Source organism: Aquarana catesbeiana, linkage group LG03 (genome assembly GCF_042186555.1).
Source record: "Aquarana catesbeiana isolate 2022-GZ linkage group LG03, ASM4218655v1, whole genome shotgun sequence".
NCBI lineage: Eukaryota > Metazoa > Chordata > Amphibia > Anura > Ranidae > Aquarana > Aquarana catesbeiana.
The window spans coordinates 471,711,229-471,733,791 of record NC_133326.1 but is presented as its reverse complement, the minus strand read 5'-3'; the positions used below and the strand labels follow the sequence as shown (position 1 = coordinate 471,733,791).

At 38.5% G+C, this 22,563-nt stretch overlaps 2 protein-coding genes across 15 annotated transcripts in view; both read right to left on the bottom strand.

Moving 5' to 3' along the window:
• Window positions 1-22,563, bottom strand: part of LOC141132486 (protocadherin gamma-A4-like) — a 489,967-nt gene that overhangs the window by 278,292 nt on the left and 189,112 nt on the right. Inside the window, exons 1-2 of one of the 14 annotated variants that reach the window (XM_073620942.1) lie at window positions 16,475-16,996; window positions 15,551-16,006 (exon numbers count right to left, since the gene is read on the bottom strand). The exons of 12 other annotated variants lie outside the window; for them this stretch is intronic. In XM_073620942.1, coding sequence (XP_073477043.1) covers window positions 15,551-16,006; window positions 16,475-16,906 — 888 coding nt within the window. In that variant the 5' untranslated portion in view covers window positions 16,907-16,996. Of the gene's footprint in view, window positions 1-1,488; window positions 4,062-15,550; window positions 16,007-16,474; window positions 16,997-22,563 lie in introns of those variants that run through there. One more of the 14 variants, XM_073620907.1, reaches the window with a different exon arrangement.
• Window positions 17,015-18,623, bottom strand: LOC141132488 (protocadherin gamma-B2-like). Its single transcript, XM_073620952.1, has one exon. The coding sequence runs from the start codon at window positions 18,446-18,448 to the stop codon at window positions 17,015-17,017; it is 1,434 nt and encodes a 477-aa protein (XP_073477053.1). The 5' UTR covers window positions 18,449-18,623.

Sequence of the window (22,563 nt, the reverse complement as noted above, 5' to 3'; positions counted from 1 at the left end):
TTCAGAACGATCTGATTTTCCGACAACTTTGTCCGACCGTGTGTATGCAAGACAAGTTTGAGCCAACATCCATCGGAAAAAATCCATGGATTTTGTTGTTGGAATGTCCGATCAATGTCCGACCTGTGTACAGGGCATAAGTATTCATTAGAAATTGTCTCAAAAAACATTTAAAGCTTCTCTCACTTCCTCTTCTGCTGGCCAGAAAGGTACGGTTCTGACCCTTTTACTTCTCTCCTGAATGCCTTGGCCATATTCCCAGTATGAAGCAGTTGACACTGCAACCAACCCCTAGTGTATTGCAGGGAGAGAACACAAGATATTCAACCCTGGGTGTCATCAGGACAGGAAATAAGAAAACATTTTCCCAGTGTGTACACCAAGATTAATAACAGACTTTCAGAGGATATATTCCTTTTTTTTATCCAGAGTTGTAGCTGGTGTGTTACTGCTGTTCCCTTTTAACCTAAAGGTAAGACTATTTACAATATATTTTATACTTTCTTGGTCAGTCTAGGAAAATAGGGAACTAGGAAAACAAAATATTTGTTATTATATTGCAAACTTCACAGAATAAAATGGTGTTAAGCTACTGAATATTGTAGTAAAAAGCAATGTAACTCATTTTTGGCTAAATACCTTTTCATCTATAGGTCAAGTAAGTCATCAAACAACAACATATACTTCACCCTGAGAGCCGGTTCACACTGAGGCAGCGCGACTGCCTCAGGCGACCTGCACACAACAGCAGCGGCGACTTGCAAAACGACTTCTATATATAAGTCAATGCAAGTTGCCTTAAGTCGCCCCCAAAGTAGTACAGGAAGCTTTTTCTAAGTTGGAGCGACTAATTTTTGAGATACTTCCTCTACTGAGCTATGTTGTACTTTCTACTGATTTCATTCATTCATTACATCTCACATTACTAACACGTTTTTTTACCATTGAATAATTTTCCCATCATTGCCTGTTCCAGAAATCTAACAAGAAATGTGTGTAAATCCCTCCACAATAGAGAAATATTCCCATTGGAAGATAACCTTTGCTTTGGTAACAACTGTAACATTTCCATCATCATCTGTTCCAATGACAACCAGTACAAATATATAGGGTTTATTTTTCCAGTGAAAGCACAGGCAACAATAAAACCTGACCTGAGGGTATAATAAGCAAATTTCTGCAGCAAGAGTCACAGGATTATGCAAACAGATGTGGCTGGAAGACTTGTAAAAATGAATGACAGGTTGGCAGTGGTCTCATCTGTCCATGGCTGTCCGCAAGCAAGCACATATGAAGCCATTACCTGGGGTTAGGGACAGATGATCGACTCTGGACACAGAAAAATGGTAGAAACGAGTAAAACTGTTTTTGATGCATGTAGCCTATCCAAGGCCTCCTGGAATATTTATGGTATACAACCCAGGAAGCTTTAGGACAATCTAGAACACACTATACCTACATCAGTGCATTACCCAGAAAACAACTTACCTGAGGGATGCCACTTGATTGATGCACTTCTTTAAAACTTTCATTTCCAAGACCTGAATCATTTGTGTCAATAAGATTATCCACAGGAACATTTTGAATTGATTGTAAAAGGCCCATATCACTTTCAGATGGGTCTAAAGCCACACATACATTGTATGAATAGGGCAAGGGCAAAGTTCCATCACTATACATAGAAAGTATCCTGGGATCAACTGGAGGATATAGGCTTGTAGTTAAAGTTCCAAAGTTCGGTAATGGTTTTGACTCCTTGTATTTTGATATGATGACCAGGATAACAGTTATAATAAACAAAAAAGAGATTAATCCTAAAGCAATAACCAAGTACAACTGCAAGTGTGACTGAGGATCTTCGTTGGTAAATTGATTACTGAGTTTAGGAACAATTTGCTGGAAATTATCTGCAACAATGAGGTTTAAGGTGACTGTGGCTGTGAGAGATGGAATGCCATTATCTCTTACCATGACCACAACATTCTGATTCAGTATATCCTTCTCCTGAAAGATACGTGATGTCCTGATTTCTCCTGTATGTTCATTAATGACAAAAACTGATGGTTCTGACATTTGTATAAAATTATAAGAAAGCCAAGCGTTATATCCCGAGTCTTCGTCCACTGCAACCACCTTTGTTATTAAAGAACCGGGTTCAGCTGTAAAAGGAACTATCTCAAATGCATCCTGCCCACCACTTGCTGGTGATGGGGATAAGATTTTTGGAGCATTATCATTCTGATCCACTATACGAATATGCAAAGTTGTATTGCTACTCAGGGATGGGGATCCATTGTCTGTAGCAATTATTTGTACAAAAAATTCCTTTTGGTGCTCAAAGTCAAAAGATTTCTGAGCATAAAGAGCTCCAGTCTCCATATTAATGTAAAGATAAGAGGACAATGGAAGGTCTTCTATATTAATTTTGGACATTGAATAAATCATTTTTGCGTTGTCTCCAGCATCAGGATCCGAAGCTTGGATGTTGTATACAGAGACACCCGGTAAATTGTTTTCTAGTATGTAAACAGCATAAAAAGGTTTCAGAAAAACTGGCGGATTGTCATTAACATCAGATACATCCAGTCTGATGGCTCTTCTGCTGGAAAGTGGAGGTGATCCTCTGTCAGTAGCTACAATTGTTATGTTATAACTTGACACTTTCTCCCTGTCTAGTTCACCTGTTGTAACAATTCTATAGTAGCTGTCAGTTGATAATACTAAATTGAATGAATCTTGCTCCATCAATTTGCAATCAATGTATCCATTTTCTTCAGAATCTTGATCATCAACTTCAATTAGAGCTATTATTGTTCCAGGTATGGAATCCTCCAGAATGGGGGAAAATAATGATGTAATTGATATCTCTGGAGCATTATCATTTTCATCCATGACTTCTATTAGTACCTTACAATGAGTGACATGGCCACCTCCATCTTTTGCTTGTATTGATAGTTCTGAATTTCTTGTTAATTCAAAATCTAATTTCCTATTTATTTTTATTTCACCTGTGTTTGGATTAATGCTGAAAGCCCCTGTGTGGTGTACACTTCCAGATGTTTCACTGAAAGAATAGTTTATTTGTGCATATATACCTTCATCTTTGTCAGTAGCATTCACAGTAATTATTGTAGTATTAATTGACACATTTTCACTTGTGCTGGTTTTATATACTGCCTGTGTAAAGACTGGAAAATTATCATTAGCATCTGTGACAATAACTCTTATCAATGCAGTGCCAGTTCTCATAGGTTTTCCTCCATCAGTAGCTGTTAATGAAAATTCATGTACATTTTGAGATTCTCGATCTAATGGTTTTTCAAGCACAAGTTCGAGGAATTTACTTCCATCTGAATTGATTTTCTCACTCAGTACAAAATGTTTATTGTCACTGAGCTTATATGTCTGTACTGAATTAATGCCAAAGTCTGGATCTTTTGCATTTTGTAAAGCAAATCTTGTTGCTGGTGGTGTTAATTCAATTGCTTCCAATGTGAATGTGTCAGGATAAAACATTGGAGGATTATCATTTATGTCCTTAATGTCTATGTTAACTCTATAAACATGCAAGGGATTTTCAACCACAGCATCAAAGGTTAGAGAGCAGGTAGCTGCTGCTCCACACAATATCTCTCTGTCTATCCTGTCCTTTACATAGAGGTTTCCATTGTCTAAATTTACATACAAATATTTCTCTGAAGCACGGGATACAATTCTCAGTTTTCTAGATGAGAGCTGTTTATTCTCTAATCCAAGATCATCTGCAATATTTGCTATAACAGAGTCTTTTCTCATTTCTTCAGCAATAGAATAATGAATCTGACCAGAGATTGAATGAAAAAGCCAGAAAAGTAAGAAGATAAATGTTACTTGCCATCCAATTCCTTTGTTATTCTGTATCTGTTTTTTCATTCCAGTTATTTTCATCTTCTAAAATCCTCATATAATTTATATTCCAGTGAATTAAGAACTGGGGTTGTTCAATGCAAGAAAACAGCAGCCCTGATAACTGAGTGGAGAAAATCCAGAAAATGGCTGTGTCTCTTCTTACAGATCTGTAGTATGTGTGAATAATGAAAATACCAGTGGATCTCCAGTTTTGTATTCTTCTCCTTATTGGTCAAACAGTGGCGCTCTGAGGTAAAACTGAGGAACTGCAATCCTGAGAATTGTTTTTAAAGCATTCACTGTTATATCTAACAACATCTTTCTAAATTAAAATGAAGTATATAAAGTATGATAAATTAAAATCACTGTTCTGGCAAGAAGAGAATGCAAAACACAAAAATCTTCATAAATAAAGTTTAAAATATATATATATATAAAAGTCTGTATAATAAGACTACTTTAAAATAATTTTCAAGTTAAACTTATAACAGGCTTTCTTATTGAACATGGTATACCATCCTAGTTGGGCTTATCCTAAACAGTTTAAAAAGCTTTGCATTATAAAGCTGTAACTATTTAAATAGAACAATTCAATTAATTTTGTTTGATTTCAACTGAATTCCTACCTATTTATGTAGGTATATACTATATATATATATATATAGTATATATATGTATATACTATATATATATATATATATATATATATATATATATATATATATATATATATATAGTATATATATGTGTGTGTTGTAAAAGGCAACACAGAAACGTAATAAAAAATATATATTTAGTATTGAAGTATTAAATAGCTTCTTACTGTTTCACAAAGAAGAGTTTCTACTTTCTCTTTCAGCAATATTCCTTAATATTAAAATTATAATACAATAATATAGTTGGAAAAATATTAAAAAGTTTCATTGTTGGCTAAAGACTAATAAAATATCAAATACACTTTTTTTCTAACAAGTGTTAGGAAAATTGACAATTTCTACTTGGATTCTAATGCTGTCTGATCCCATTGGAGACATTTACGTCACTTTTTATCCCTGTAATGCTAGGCAATGAAAGAGAATTGGTGATCACTTGGATAGGAAAGCTTAGAAAATATGTAAAGCTGACATTCTAATTCATCCAAACTCTTTAAATAAATTGATGTTGTTGATGTCTTTACCATCACTTCACTCCATGTCACCAGGACAGGATGAGATAAGAAATGGGCACAACGGGGACAACAAGAAAAAAGAACAAAAGCTCTAATTTTATTTCACTCTGTACAAAACGAAAATATAGTATTGCTGCAATCTTGGGTCAGTGTGACTCTACAGACTTGCAATGCATACAGGCAGATATTAGAACACATATGTGTACCAACCAGTAAAAGGGATATCAGGATGTATGGCAGTAGGGGTGGACCTATGTTTGGGTGTCAATTTAAAATATATAAAACATTAAAAAGAAGAAAGAGCAACCAAATTAAAGAACAGTGGATTAGTGGACTCACACAAACAATATATGTTTCCACCTATCTGTTTCAGTATAATGTTCATGATTATCTCTAGAGCTTATGACCTTTACTGCACTGTTTTACAGAAGCTGTCATATGCGTTGTACTAGAAGAATACACAAAAATATCACTTTCCCTCAAATAAGTTTGGCAAAACATTTTGCACTATGCACTTTTACAATATTAAAATATGTGCAGTATAAAGACAGTCCCTATCCCATCTCCTTCTGTCTTTGCCCGATAATGTTTAAGTGTATGTAAATGCAAAAATGTAGTTGTTTTGGAAAGGTAGAGAATGGTTAGAACCTCTGTCAAAGTTTTTATTGTTGTCTGTACCCATGCTGGAGAATTGTACCCCTTTAACTATCCTAGTGACCATTGTCACTAAGACAGAAAGTAAGGAGAAATCCTAAATTGTAGAGCTGTCAGCAGAGCAAAATGGGAGTTTATATCATCCCACACGGACACTTGTCCTGGTGGCACCTGTCCAATTTGGAAATTCCCCTCACTTCAGGGAGAATTCCTCCTATTTTTTGTTGCCTCTTCAGGACAGGCACTGGGATGCAGACAACAAAAAAAGAAAAAACAAAAACAAACTCATAATTGGTTTAAAACTTCCCCTGCTCTATCCACTAAACCTTTAGCTATACATAGACTTTAATGTGTCATGGATGTGCGCTTTCTTCTGCAGCACTGCATGTATGTGTTTTTTATTTTTTTTATCAAATAGTTTTTTAATGTTTTGTGAGCTTTACAAAAAAAATACATTAAGAAAAACAAAAAACAGAAAAAATAAATGACACCAAAAGAGACAGCAGGCTTATATACCTGTCCTAATCCAGCCATGAATATCATACCTAATTACAATTATTGCAGAGTTGAAAAACTTTCATTTTAGACAAGATGTACACTTCGCTTCTCACTCCCCTACTCTTGCAGGGAGCTACTAGATAATCAAAATATTGTGATGTAAACCATATCCAATGTATCAGCAAGAAAAGTGGCACTGTCTCTACTAAAAAACAAAAACAAATTACACGGGGCGTAGCTTTGTGCACGGCTAGAATGGAGGCACACTAATGGAGCTCCGTGAATGACACAACCAACAGCCTGACACCCTGCTTGTTCTGACCTGGAAATGGGCAAATTGCTCCATCAGACCCCATACTCCAGATCCCGCCATGGTCCGGCTTCATCCTCAGCCAAAAGCATTTCCAATCTGCTTAAAGCTCAACCAGCAACATGAGGCAATGTAGCGGGACACAAGATGGTGCGGGCTTAACAGGAGGAGGAGGACTTCAGCGAGGATTCTCAGTTGGGTGCAGAGGACACAGGTAGGGGCCGAGCATGCACTAACAAACCCCTCACCTGTGCAGACATGTCAGGATTTGCCGCAGATATCAAAACAACTTTCTCGGCCGCCATAACTGATCTCAAGTCCAACCTGATAAGATAAAATAAGATCACCCTGTCAGAAATTCAGGCGGCAATTAAGGATCTCAAATCGGGGAAAAGCCCGGGACCGGATGGTTTCACATCCATTTATTACAAAACGTTTTTGACATTCTGTTTGCTCCCCTGACCGGAGCCTTAAACTCCTTGTCTCTGCCCAGACCAGTGCCACCTGAACTTCTCTCAGCTTATATAATGGTAATATTGAAACCTGAAAAGGATCCCACTGAATGCTCCAGTTACAGACCTATCCACCTATTAAATCTAGATCTCAAGCTGTTGGCAAAAGTCATGGCCAACAGACTGAGACCACTTCTCCCTGATTTGATAGGCCCGGAACAGGTTGGCTTTATGCCTGGGAGGGAGGCGAAAGACAATGTGATCAAAGCTCTCCTTTTATCACATGTTGCTCGTTCGCAGAACTTTGGAGGCCTTCTCCTGTCCACAGACACAGAGAAGGCCTTCAACAGGGTCGCATGGGACTATATGCTAGCCACATGCAAATACATAGGCTTAGGCCCACATAAGATGTCGTTGATTTCCATCCTTTACCAAAATCCCTCTGCAAGGTTAAAGATAAATGGCACACTGTCAGATAAGGTCATGATAACAAATGGCATGAGGCAAGGGTGTCTCCTATTAAAACTACTGTTCATTTTATCCCAGGAACCATTCTTTAGAATGATTAACAGCGACAAATCAATCACGGTTTTGAGGCAGCAGGCAGAGAGTACAATATTGCAGCTTACGCTGATGATCTGCTGTTCTTTTTAACCAACCCACACACTACCATACTCAATTTAGTTAAAGGAGGGTTTGGAGACAGGAGACATTGAAGGACTTAAAGTACTGTAACTCCAAATACTTCTCTTGGTTCGGAAGAGCCGCTATTCTTAAAATGAAGATCCTCCCTAGATTGTTATATCTTCTAAGAACATTACCAATTAAAATCCCACAGAGTTTTTTTTCAAGGCTCTACAATCTATGCTCCTGCAATTCCTTTGGGGACACACGAAAAACCCAGAATCAAATTTTCACTACTAACCAGACCTAAAGAACATAAGGGTTTGGGACTACCACATTTCCACAATTACTATCTGGCCTCACACCTAACAAGGGTAATTGATTGGCACTGCCATGGCAGCTCCAAAGACTGGGTCACACTTGAGACATCCCTGAGCCCTATTTCCCTGAAATTTTCCCCCTAAATCCCATGGGTGAGCCATAAACAATCCATAAAACAACAGCCACTTACAGGAGCTACCTTGAAAGTGTTCCACACACTAACAAATAATTCTAACTTGACCTCCGCACTAAGCCTCCTAACCCCTCTGAGGAACAATACTGACTTTATTCCGGGGACTGAGAATATAGCGTTCCAAACCGTAGACTCTAGGCAACCACTCACACTGGGAGACTGCTTCCACAATGGTCCGATTAAAGACATCTCTGCGTTAAAGAGCGATGATGGGCTTACAGATTTACCCCTCTGGTCCTACTTTCAAATCCATAGCTTTGTTAACGACAAGACAAGGAAACCAATATTCTCTAGATCGCTAACCGAGTTAGAATCAATATGCACTAGGGGTGACAAATTTGAAAAGGTGACATCAGTCACATATGCCTGGTTACAAAACTCCCAAGCCACTACTGAAGATATATTCAGGAGGGAATGGTCAAGGGCTCTGCACATAGATATCACAGACAACCAATGAAAATAAGCATGTATCCTCTCCCACAGATGCTCCATTAGCACTAAACTGCAGGAGACGGCATACAAGCTCTTGACACACTGGTACGCCAACCCTGCAAAGCTAAAAAGATGGTTTCCCCATACTTCCAACAATTGCTGGAGATGTGGAAAAGATGTAGGCACCCTCCTGCACATATGGTGGCAATGCCGCTGTTGACTTCTTTCTGGAAAAGAGTTAGAGAGATAATAAGACAAATTACAGGGATCTGACTCACACTGGACGCAGCCTGTTGCCTGCTCCACACCACTAATTTTCCGCTTAGACGTTACAAGAAGTCCTTGAGCAAGCATCTACTAAATGCTGCCAAGGCCTTAAAAAGCTTCTATTGAAAAGCACCCGGGTTCCGTCTATACAGGACTGGTTGGGAAAAGTCTCTGAGATTTGTTAAATGGAAGAAACACTAGCCCAAACTTCTAATAAAATAGAGCGATACCACAAAACTTGGTCTCCATGGTACATTTTTAAATTCTCAGATGCCTATGAAATGTTAGTAAATCGATGAATGAAGAGGAAGGAACTCTGCTGACCCACCTTCAGGTCACCAGCAATATAGTTGGTAACCTACACACAGAGTCTAAATAAGTGTGAATTGAGTTCTGCCTAACCACGACCTTATACCTTTTTCTTCCTCCATCCTTATTTTCTTTTCACTACCTTTATTTTCCTTTTCTGATCCTTTCTATTTGTTTATAAGTACGATACCTAAGCTACAGGATCTCACAAAAGTGAGTACACCCCTCAAATTTTTGTAAATTTTTTATTATATCTTTTCATGTGATAACACTGAAGAAATGACACTTTGCTACAATGTAAAGTAGTGAGTGCAAAGATGGCATAACAGTGTAAATTTGCTGTCCCCTCAAAATAACTCAACACACAGCCATTAATGTCTAAACTGCTGACAACAAAAATGAGTACACTCCTAAGTAAAAATGTCCAAATTGGGCCCAATTAGTAATTTCCTCTCCCTGGTGTCATGTGACTCGTTAGTGTTACAAGGTCTCAGGTGTGACTGGGGAGCAGGTGTGTTAAATTTGATGTTATCACGCTCACTCTCTCATACTGGTCACTGGAAGTTCAACATGGCACCTCATGGCAAAGAGCTCTCTGAGGATCTAAAAAAAAGAATTGTTGCTCTAAATAAAGTTGACCTAGGCTATAAGAAGATGGCCACCGTGCTGCAGCTCAGCTTCAGGGTCTTGGCAAAGACCATACAGCGGTTTAACAGGACAGGCCTTCGCCATAGTCGACCAAAGAAGTTGAGTGCACGTGCTCAGCGTCATATCCAGAGGTTGTCTTTGGGAAATAGATGTATGAGTGCTGCCAGCATTGCTGCAGAGGTTGAAGGGGTAGGGGGTCAGCCTGTCAGTGCTCATACCATATGCCACACACTGCATCAAATTGGTCTGCATGGCTATCGTCCCAGAAGGAAGCCTCTTCTAAAGATGATGCACAGGAAAGCCCACAAACAGTTTGCTAAAGACAAGCAGACTTTACTGGAACCATGTCCTGTGGTCTGATGAGAACAAGATAAACGTATTTAGTTCAGATGGTGTCAAGCGTGTGTGGTGGCAACCAGGTGAGTACAAAGACAAGTGTGTCTTGCCTACAGTCAAGCATTGGGTTGGGAGTGTCATGGTCTGGGGCTGCATGAGTGCTGCCGACACTGGGGAGCTACAGCTCATTGAGGGAACCATGAATGCCAACATGTACTGTGACATACTGAAGCAAAGCATGATCCTCTCCCTTCAGAGACTCGGCCGCAGGGCAGTATACCAACATAAAGACCCCAAACACACCTCCAAGACGACCACTGACTTGCTAAAGAAGCTGAGGGTAAAGGTGATGGACTGGACAAGCATGTCTCCAAACCTAAACCCTATTGAGCATCTGTAGGGCATCCTCAGACAGAAGGTGGAGTAGCGCAGGGTCTCTAACATCCACCAGCTCCGTGATGTTGTCATGGAGGAGTGGAAGATGACTCCAGTGGCAACCTGTGAAGCTCTGGTGAACTCCATGCTCAAGAGGGTTAAGGCACTGCTGGAAAATAATGGTGGCCACACAAAATATTGACACTTTGGGCCCAATTTGGACATTTTTACTTAGGGGTGTACTCATTTTTGTTGCCAGCGGTTTAGACATGGCTGTGTGTTGAGTTATTTTGAGGGGACAGCAAATTTACACTGTTATACAAGCTGTAACTCACTACTTTACATTGTAGCAAAGTGTCATTTCTTCATTGTTGTCACATGAAAAGATATAATAAAATATTTACAAAACTGTGAGGGGTGTACTCACTTTTGTGAGATACTGTAGATCCACCAACGTCCATCACCAAATAACTGTAATAGCTGACTCAATCACCACATTATGGTTCAAGGTTGCTAAAATCTCAGTACTACTAGGAATACTTACTGTTCTTGAGCAAGAGACGTTGAACTGATTGAGACGCTCAGTGCTATACAACCAGCTTGATACACACATGTTTTAATTTTGAACACCTTAAGATGTATGATTGTACAGTTACACCATTCTTGCTATATGCTTTGATCTGTAGAATTGAATATGACTTAAATAAACTTTTGATGTTTAAAAAAACAAACAAATTACACAACCGAAACGTGCTTCAAAATCAGTGCACAACTACTACTCATTTGGCGATTAAGTGTATACACCAAGTGACTAAGTACATGTAAGATTGTAAATACTAAAGCATAAGCCAAGCGATGTGTCATAAACATTAGCATTCAAAAATCTATAAGGACACCAGGGCTAGCGGAGCCAGGCCTGGGGTCTGTAACCATGGATGCAATAGCTTTGCAAATCTGCAAGGGGTACCCCTTTGTTGGGATATATGGCACTCTCTAAGAAGGGTAGAGGTAACCTGTGTGTGCCACTCTTCAAACATAGGGGGTAGAGTAGATTTGTGTGCCAGAAATAACAACCTACTAAGAGGGGTTCTGACATACGGTTCAAAAGCTTCTTCATCTATAAAACCTAGTACACATGTTAGCAGATCAGATTCCAATTTGAATATTCATTACTGAAATGGTTTCAATTATTAGATGCCAGTAACAAACCAGCTTGGTGCAGTGCCAGAGCATGTGTAAGTGATCAGTGGGGGAGACCCAACAGCGAGGGCAGTCCGGACCCCCCCTATGGTTCCATATGTCCTGTGGATCACAAATAGGTGAGATAGTCTGTGCATGGGCAAAGGGGAGAACAAAAAAACCTGCTCCAGTACCGGTAGCCGCATCTCCTCATTAAGCTCTCCAATATCTTTTCCCCATCCTGTCCTACCTGGAATATGAAGGTTAACCTGGGACTTATCCAATAGTGACCGATAGAGGGAGGAAATAAATCCCTTCCTATCTGAAGTATTGGTGAGGGAGTCTATAAGAGGAGTGCGGATCAAGCTCATATTGGTTGATTTGGCCTGTACTGAAAGGGCATGCCGTAACTGAAGATACTGGAAACATCTATGAGGGGAAATGTGAAACGCCCATTGTAGGCTTTGAAAAGATTTTAGTTGATTTTGGGTAAACAGTTGGTAGAAGAACTGCACTCCTTTAAAATACCAATGATCAAAGCCTTGCAGCTTGCTTAATTCTGCTAAGCGACCCCCTTCCCAGATAGGGGACTGGTGAGAAAGCTCATCATAACCCATAATCTGTTTAATAGCTTCCCATACTTTATTGATCAACTTTAAAGAGAGGCACCGTGTAGATTCACCAAACCCACCTACTTCCAACTGAGCCAGGAGATGGTATTTGTTATTCCTAGAGAGTAAAATGGCTTGATTAGGATCTTTAATAGTTCTAACGTCCCACCCTGGGAAGTGCTGTAGCTGTGCAGCCAGGAAATATAGTCTCGCATTAGGTACTACAAGACCTCTAGAATCTTTTGGCAATTGTAAAATACATAAACAAATTCTGGGGCTCCCACCCTTCCAGATGAGGATTTGAAACAGAGTGTCTATTCATTTAAACCAGCTGTGATCCACACTGGGGAATTGTGTAAAATAATTGTGGTGCCATCTGTGTATAAGGAGATTTTATCTAGACTTTCTCCTCTCTGGAACCCCACAAAAAAGTCAGATTGAGGAATAGCTGCTGCAAGCGGCTAAATTGCCAATGCAAAAAGGAGAGAGGAATTTGGGGACTCCTGGAGCGTTTGTAAATAAAGAGGAAATACATCAGAATATGATCGGTTAATATGCATAGTAGCCCTTAAGCTGGCGATATATTATACAATTTTCTTATTTAATCTCCTTTAGATTTACCTAAAACTATGTAGTGCAAGGGCCTGCCTGACTGCATACAAATTGGAAGTGTTTATGTTTGACCCTTATATGGTTTTGGTAAATCTAAAGGAAAATTGTATAAGAACATTGTATAATGTATTGCCAGCCTTAGGAGCAGAGTATAACAGTTTGAAAGGGTTTGAAAGGGTTTTAAGACTTATCTATGTGTTTAGTGCTGGAAACACAATCCAAAAGCATGCTCTCATCAAGCTGTCTTGTACTAATGGACAGAACCCGGGAGGACTGACTCACAATCACGTTTGCTGTACCCTCTTACTCCTTTTGAATGGAGTAAAAAAAAAAAAAAAAAAAAAAAAAAAAATATATATATATATATATATATATATATATATATAGTTGTGCTCATAAGTTTGCATTACCCTGGCAGAATTTATGATTTCTTGGCCATTTTTCAGAGAAAACTCATGGTTAGTGTTTGGCTGAAGCCATTTATTATCAATCAACTGTGTTTACTCTTTTTAAATCATAATGACAACAGAACGTACCCAAATGACCCTGATCAAAACTTTACATATCCCAGTTCTTAATACCATGTATTGTCCCCTTTAACATTAATGACAGCTTGAAGTCTTTTGTGGTATTTGTGGATGAGGCTCTTTATATTCTCAGATGGTAAAGCTGCCCATTCCTCTTGGCAAAAAGCCTCCAGATCCTGTAAATTCTTGGGCTGTCTTGCATGAAATGCACGTTTGAGATCTCCCCAGAGTGCCTCAATGATCTTGAGGTCAGGAGACTGAGATGGCCACTCCAGGACCTTCACTTTATTCTGCTGTAGCCAATGACAGGTCGATTTGGCCTTGTGTTTTGGATCATTATCATGTTGGAATGTCCAAGTACATCCCATGTGCAGCTTCCTGGCTGATGAATGCAAATGTTCCTCCAGTATTTTTTGATAACATACTGCATTCATCTTGCCATAAATTTTGACCAAATTTCCTGTGCCTTTGTAGCACAAACATCAGCGATCCACCTCCGTGTTTCACAGTAGGAATGGTGTACCTTTCATCATAGGCCTTGTTGACTCCTCTCCAAATGAAGCTTTTATGGTTTTGGCCAAAAAGCTCAATTTTGGTCTCATCACTCCAAATGACTTTGCGTCAGAAGGTTTGAGGCTTGTCTCTGTTCTGTTTGGCGTATTGTAAGCGGGATACTTTGTGGCATTTGCGTAGTAATGGCTTTCTTCTGGTGACTCGACCATGCAGCCCATCTTTCTTCAAGTGCCTCATTATTGTGCATCTTGAAACAGCCACACCACATGTTTTCAGAGAGTCCTGTATTTCTCCTAAAGTTATTTGTGGGTTTTTCTTTGCATCCCAAACTATTTTCCTGGCAGTTGTGGCTGCAATTTTAGTTAGTCTACCTGACCATGGTTTGGTTTCAACAGAATCCCTCATTTTCCACTTCTTTATTAGAGTTTGAACACTGCTGATTCATTGCCCCCAGTCTTAGTCGGCAGGATTCAATATTGAGTTGGCCTACCCTTTGCAGCTATAACAGCTTTAACTCTTCTGGGAAGTCCACAAGGTTTAGGAGTGTGTCTATGGGAATGTTTTACCATTCTTCCAGAAACACATTTGTGAGGTCAGACACTGTTGTAGATGAGAAGGCACCTTTGAGATGAATTAGAGCGGAGACTGCGATCCAGGCCTTCTCATCCAACATCGGTGCCTGACCTCACAAAAGCGATCCCATAGACACACTCCTAAACCTTGTGGACAGCCTTCCCAGAACAGTTGAAGCTGTAGTAGCTGCAAAGGGTGGACCAACTCAATATTGAACCATATGGACTAAGACTGGGATGCCATTAAAGTTCATGTGCATGTAAAGGCAGCTTAATATAATATATTTGCTAGACAAGGGCTTGACCTAGGTCAGCTTTAGGCTCAGTATGTTTTAGGTAGGATTAAAAAAAAAACTTTTATTTAGTATGAGTGTTTTTATATAGGATACAAAAAAAACTAAAAACAAAATATGCACTATTGTTTCTTGCCCCTAGTATGGTTACAAACAACATATATCATTATATATGGTATCACTGCAAACATCAGAATTTATTTTGTCATTTTTTTGGTGGTGGGTCATGGTAATGGCAGGAAATATACATTTACATTTTGTCAAGAAGTATGATTCTGATACATGCTGTTTATGATATATTATAAGTTTTGAAAAAAGTTAAATGTAAACGGAATAATCAAAAACACAAATCAGTTAGTTTGTTTCTCTCTAAAAGCATGAAAATCTTGCAAATGTATATTATTACAACATAAAAGAAACTTATCAGGGACCATTAGTGTAGTGTATCAACACTCCCTCATCCATATCCTTTCTGTATCAATTTGCTGGCTTTAAGTCATGGTGTGAAGCATTTATTAAATCTGCTAAATTGTGGGGCAGTAAAGTTCCTTATAAACATAGGCTTAAACTTCAGTCTGAAGATTGTCAGACCAGGGACGTGAAAGTCAACTTTATGTACCATACTTACCTCACTCTGCAACCAATATCTTGCACTAGTTGACATTTTACTAACATAACTGAAAAAGCAATTCTTATAATGTGATTTTTTAAGGACAGAGTAAAAAAACACGCATTGAAACATTATTACGTGTGAGTATTATGATTTACCTGAATGACTCCAGTGGATGGAAGTACTTCTTTTAAACTCTCATTTCCAAGACCTGAATCGTCAGTGTCAATCAGATTGTCCACAGGGACATTTTGATTTGACTTTATAAGACCAAAATCACTTTCAGATGGGTCCAAAGCCACACATACATTATAGGAATAGGGGAAAGGTAAAGTTCCATCACTATACATAGAAAGTATCCGGGGATCAGCTGGAGGATATAGGCTCGTGCTTAAAGTTCCAAAGTTTGGTAATGGTTTTGACACCTTGCATTTTGATATGATGACCAAGATAACAGTGATAAAAAACAACAAAGAGATCAATGCTAAAGCAATCACTAAGTACATTTGCAAATGTGGCTGAGGATCTTCATCAGGAAGTTGATTGCTGAGTTTAGGAACAATCTGCTGAAAATTATCTGCAACAATGAGGCTTACGGTGACTGTGGCTGAGAGGCAGGCATGTACTGGCCATTGGGACTACAGGGAGTTTCCCGGTGGGCCGATGGCTCAGTGGGCTGATTTCAATGACAGTGGACCGCTGCCTCCCTCCAGTCCTCTGTCCCCCCCGCAGTGCTCACCTCCTCTCCCTGGCTAGTTATGCAGCGCACCTGAATACAGACATGATGTTCAGGAGTCAACACTTAGAAGCTCATCATACGATCTGGAAGGAGGGCGGCCTCACTTTCCTGCTTAATCTTGTTCCATTGGGGGGGGGCACCAAACTGATTCTTTGCCCCAGGTGAAATAATGTCCAGCTTCCCCACTGGTACTGCCTATAAGAGAAATAATGTAGAACGGCTAATAGCTAGTGGGGGGGGAGGGGCTTGGGTGGCAAGCCGGCATGGGAGAGACCTGTCAAAGTGGGCCAGTCTGGGTGAAGTCCAGGGCCAAATTTTTGTCCCAGTCCAGCCCTGCTGAGAGGGATGGAATTCCATTATCTCTTACCATCACTACAACTTTCTGATTTAATATATCTTTCTCTTGAAAGATACGCAATGTCCTGATTTCTCCTGTATGTTCACCGATGGCAAAAAATGATGGTTCTGATATTTGTATGAAATGATAAAAAAGCCAAGAGTTATGTCCAGAGTCTTCATCCACTGCAACCACCTTTGTTATTAAAGAACCGGATTCAGCTGTGAAAGGAACCATCTCAAATGCATCCTGCCCACTTCCTGGGGATGGGAACAAAATTCTTGGAGCATTATCATTCTGATCGACTATATGGATCAGTAATGTTGTGTTTGTACTCAGAGATGGAGATCCATTGTCTCTAGCAGTTACTTGTACTGAAAACTCCCTTTGCTGCTCAAAATCGAAAGATTTCTGAGCATAAAGATCTCCCGTCTCCATATTAATGGAAAGGAAAGAGGACACAGGGAAATCCTCTCCATTTATTTTGGATACTGAATAAATAATTTTAGCGTTGTCTGCAGCGTCAGGATCAAAAGCTTTTATACTTTATATTGAGGCACCTGGTAGATTGTTTTCTGGTATATAAACAACATGAGAAGATTTTATAAATATTGGTGGATTATCATTAACATCTGATATATCCAATCTGATGGTTCTTCTGCTGGAAAGTGGAGGAGATCCTCTGTCAGTAGCTACAATTATAATATTATAACTGGACGATTTTTCTCTGTCTATTTCATCTGTTGTAACAATTCTATAATAACTGTCAGATGACAATACTAAACTGAAAGAGGGCTGTTCTATTAGCTTGCAATCAATGTATCCATTTTCTCCAGAATCCTGATCATGAACTTCAATTAGAGCTATTACTGTTCCAGATATGGAATCTTCTGGGACAGGAGAAAATAATGATGTGATGGATATCTCAGGAGAATTATCATTTTCATCTATGACTTCTACTAAAACTATACAATGGGAAGCAAGAGCACCTCCATCTTTTGCTTGTACTGACAGTTCATAATTTTTTGTTAATTCAAAATCTAACTTCTTATTTATTTTGATTTCTCCAGTTATTGCATCAATGCTGAAAGTTCCTGTATGGTGTACACTTCCTGATGTTTCACTGAAAAAATAATTTATTTGTGCATATATACCTTCATCTTTGTCAGTAGCTTTCACAGTAATTATTGTGGTATTAATTGGCATATTTTCATTTACACTGGCTTTATATGCTTCCTGTGTAAATACTGGAAAGTTATCATTAACATCTGTGACAATAAATCGTATCAGTGCAGTACCAGATCTAATAGGTTTTCCTCCATCAGTAGCTGTTAATGAAAATTCATGCACATTTTGTGATTCTCGATCTAATGCATTTTCTAGCACAAGTTCAAGAAATTTACTCCCATCTGATTTGATTTTCTCACTGAATGCAAAATGCTTGTTGTCACTCAGATTATATGTCTGTACTGAATTCATACCAAAATCTGGATCTTTAGCATTTTGTAGAGCAAATCTTGTCCCTGGTGGTGTTAGTTCAATTGCTTCAAAAGTGAATGTGTCTGGATAAAACACTGGAGGATTATCATTTATGTCCTGAATGTCTATCTTGACTCTAAATATAGTTAATGGATTTTCAACAACAGCATCAAAGGTTAAAGTGCAGGTAGCTTCTGCCCCACACAGTGTCTCTCTGTCTATCCTGTCCTTCACATAGAGATTTCCATTATCTAAATTCACATAAAAATATTTCTCTGCAACACGTGATACAATTCTTAGTTTTCTTGGTAAGATCTGTTTAATATTCAATCCAAGATCATTTGCAATGTTTGCTATAACAGAGTCCTTTCTCATTTCTTCTACAATGGAATAATGAATCTGACCAGAAACTGAATGACACAGCCAGGAAAATAGGAAGGAGAATATTACTTGCCATCTGATTCCTTTGTATATCTGTGTATGATTTTTCATTCCAGTCATTTTCAGTTTCTGTAATCCTTATAGAATTTATAGTCCAGTGAATCTGAAGGATGTACTGAATTGTTCAATAGAAGAAAAAAGCAGCCCTGTAGACTGTAGACTAAAGAGAATCCAGAAAATGGCTGTGTCTCTTGTTGCACATCTGCAGTGTGTGTATGTGAATGATGAAAATACCAGTGGATCTCCAGTTCTGTATTCTTCTCCTTATTGGTCAAACAGCGGCGCTCTGAGGCAAAACTAGTGAACTGCAATTCTTAGCAATGTTATGAAAGCATATACTTTTAAAGCTACTAAAACCTTCCTAAATTACAGCTATGAAGAGTAATACTTATATTAAACAAAGAATTTAAAACAGCAAAATATAGTTAAATACATTTTTGAAAAACACTTTTTTATTTTTTATATTTAATTTTTTATATCTTTCTTTGAAACGCATTCATTAAAAAAAAAAACTATGTTTAAAGCTCAACTCCAGTCAAACATTTTTAAAATACATCTCATAATTGCCACAAAGTATATATATATATATATATATATATATATATATATATATATATATATATATATATATGCATTCATCAGCCAGGAAGCTGCTCATGGGACGCACTCGGACATTCCAACATTACAATGATCCAAAACACAAGGCCAAGTCGACCTGTCATTGGCTACAGCAGAATAAAATGAAGGTTCTGGAGTGGCCATCTCAGTCTCTTGACCTCAATATCATTGAGCCACTCTGGGGAGATCTCAAACGTGCAGTTCATGCAAGACAGCCCAAGAATTTACAGGAACTGAAGGCTTTTTGCCAAGAGGAATGGGCAACTTTACCATCTGAGAAGATAAAGAGCCTCATCCACAAATACCACAAAAGACTTCAAGCTGTCATTGATGTTTAAGGGGGCAATACACGCTATTAAGAACTGGGGTATGTAAACTTTTGATCAGGGTCATTTCTGTTGCCATTATGATATAAAAAGAATAAACACAGTTGATTTATAATAAATGGCTTCAACCAAACACTAACCATGAGTGAAAGAAATGTTTTTGTGTTATGATTCATATTCTCTGGAAAATGGCCAAGAAATCATAAATTCTGCCAGGATATGTAAACTTATGAGCAAAACTGTATATATATTCATGCTGCAGCAATTTTAAACCCAGCATGTCTAATTTGACAGGCAGCACCATATGTTAAAGTCACCCACAGATGTCAATGGGGCTGCACCACAATCATGACTGGAAAAAAAAAAACAGGCTTTAGGAGGCAGTAGCATGACCTCTGAAAAGTGATTCACTGCACTGATGCCTGTGTGAACAAGCCCTAAGAGACAAATCAAGAGCAACTCCCACTAACAGTTTTTGTGCAGTCACAGCAACATTTTTTGTTGTTGTGGAGAAATGTTTAAGCCATAAGAATACAAGCTTGTAAACACGCCCACCAGTGCTACAGTGTATATGGTGGTTTGTCCCAAACCCTGTTACTGCCACTTTTGGCCAGTTTCAGAATATTAAAAATGACAGATCTACTGGTTGGATCAATTGGTAATTTTGGCAATAGTTCCATTATATAATGCAGTAATTTATAACTTTTGAACTGATTCACAAATAAGAGATTATGCTTTTTCTTTTGGCATTATATATTTTAAGAAATAGAAACATGATTTCATAGTTGCCAACATAGAAAATGTTTCATTTCATTTTACTGAAAAAGTAATTGACCCTTCTCTACATCTCAAAATATTTAGTGACTTTGGCTATGTATAGTTTTGCATTCTTTATAAAAAAAACTGTAATCTCTGTAATCATAAGTAACTTAAAGACTAAAGGAATTACAAGAGATAAAAGTTTGATACTATATAAAAAGGGAGGTCAAGGGGGTGGCTATGGGGGCTAGGTATGCTCCAAGCATTGCAAATATATTTCTAAACAAGTGATAGGAGGAATGTATCTTAACCCCCCAGTGGCCACAACTACAAATGTACCGACGATACATAGATGATATTTAATTTGTGTGGGAGGGTCTGCAAGAGGAATTGGAAATTTTCTTATCATACATAAATTGTAATGATTATCATATCAAGTTCACTAGCACTTGGCATCAATCAAGTATACAGTTCCTGGATCTTGAAGTCTTTAAGGTGGGTTCCTGTCTAGAGGCACAAACCCACTTCAAAGAGACCAATTGGATTGGCTACATTTTCACTCAGAGTTGCCACCACCCAAATTGGGTGCAGGCGATTCCAAAAGGCCAGTTTCTGCAAATCAAGAGAAACTGTGCGAGGAGACTTCATAGTTCAGACTGATATGCTCATTGGCAGGTTAGTGGAAAAGGGATATAATAAAAGGCAATTGGAAGTTACAAGGGAACAATTCAGATTAATTGATCGTTCAACTGTTTTGGAGCCTAAAGTAAAAGATCCAGGACAAGATAAGATTGATTTTGCTTTTGTATCTGGTTTTAATCTTCAATATAAGGAAGTTGAGAGAATTATCAAGGCACATTGGCCATTATTGTGTAAGGACCGTACCTTAAAAAAGATTCTTCCTAGTAAACCAAACCTGGCCAAAAATGTTATGCGGCTCCCCAAGAGACCTCCTACTTTTTTGGATTGCACAGGATTCTTTAAGTCTAGGAGATGTAAAGCATGCAGAACCACTAGGGATAAAACTAGGAAGGTCACCAGTTTTCCATCGGTGGTCACGGGGGGTGAATATGATATTCGTCAGTTCCTCACCTGTGACATTAATATGTCACCTACCTCTTGATGTACCCTTGTAATTTCCAATATGTGGGCAGAACCACCAGGACTATGGCTATAAGGGTGGGGAGCATATAGAAAGCATCAAAAAAGGGTTTAAGTACCATAGTGTGTCCAACCACTTTAGGTTGGTACACAATAAAGAACCCTCCCTACTCAGATTTTGGGGTATTGATAGGGTTCGCCAGCATTGGAGAGGTACAGACATGGCAAAGAAGGTGTCCCAAATGGAGACGCAATGGATATTTAGACTCCAATCTTTACAGCCTAGGGGATGAATATTGATATTGATCTGAAGTGTTTTTGACTGACTATTGAGGACTGTTCTACTATGGGTCATCCACCACAATTTTGGTGGGTGGAGTGTAGCATTTTTCTTTTAAAATCTATTTATATGTGGTGACTCTTTCTGGGTTTTCTCCTCCTTTTTCTTCTTTTTTTCTTTTTTGCTAGTTCATCTAGCTTGTACACATGAATTTATATTATTTTATAAAATATAGATTTTTATAGAATATTTTTTGATATATAATTTTATTTTTCCAATTTATATCAGTTTTGGCCATGTATACATTTTGTTTCAGGCCTTTTTAGATATTATCCACTAGATGGTGCTACTCTGTGGTGTTTTTTCATTATAGGCTATGTTGCATGCATCTAGGTTCCACATTTATTATGCCTGGCCACTAGATGGTGCCAGTTTACATGGTTCCTGTTTATTATATTTTTTTTTATCACGTCACTATTTTCTTTATGTGATTTAGCTATGATATTTTATCAATTTGTGTTGTTTTTAATGTGTCTTTCAAGTTTTTACATGTTGATATCAGGTTGGTTTATGCTGTATGGTGGGAACAGTGTGTTTAAGTCGGCATCCCCTAGAGGGAGATTTTGCATTACATTTTTGTCTTCTCCTCCATTTTGGAGGAGTCCCACCAACAGCACCCTTCCCATTCACTTTTAAGCAAGCTAGGAGTGCTGTGGCATCACTCCCTGAAGACGCTTATATGGCAAAACGTATGTCGGAGCAGAGGAGCCACTCCATTCCAGGTTCTGATCCCACATCCTATCTAGGCTTGGCCTTAGGAGAGACGTGGACTTCACGCCATCCCTTTAGGACTAGCCACCTTGCAAATGCTGATTACACCTGGTGCCCAGATCTGCACTGTAACAGGTAATCACCATTTGTTGTTGTCATTTGCTTTTATCTATTAAAAATACTACAATTTTCCGGCAGCATTTGGTGACCTTTTTACTTTTAAAGGGGCAGCTTCCATTATGTTTGTTCACTGACAGGGCGCCATTCATTGATTTCGTTTTTTTATACTAATAATACCTTATCAAAGGCATTTAGTGTAA

What these genes read in the sequence shown, in the direction of transcription:
- LOC141132488 (XM_073620952.1), bottom strand. Translation starts at nt 18,448, where the DNA reads ATGACTGGAATGAAAAATCATACACAGATATACAAAGGAATCAGATGG.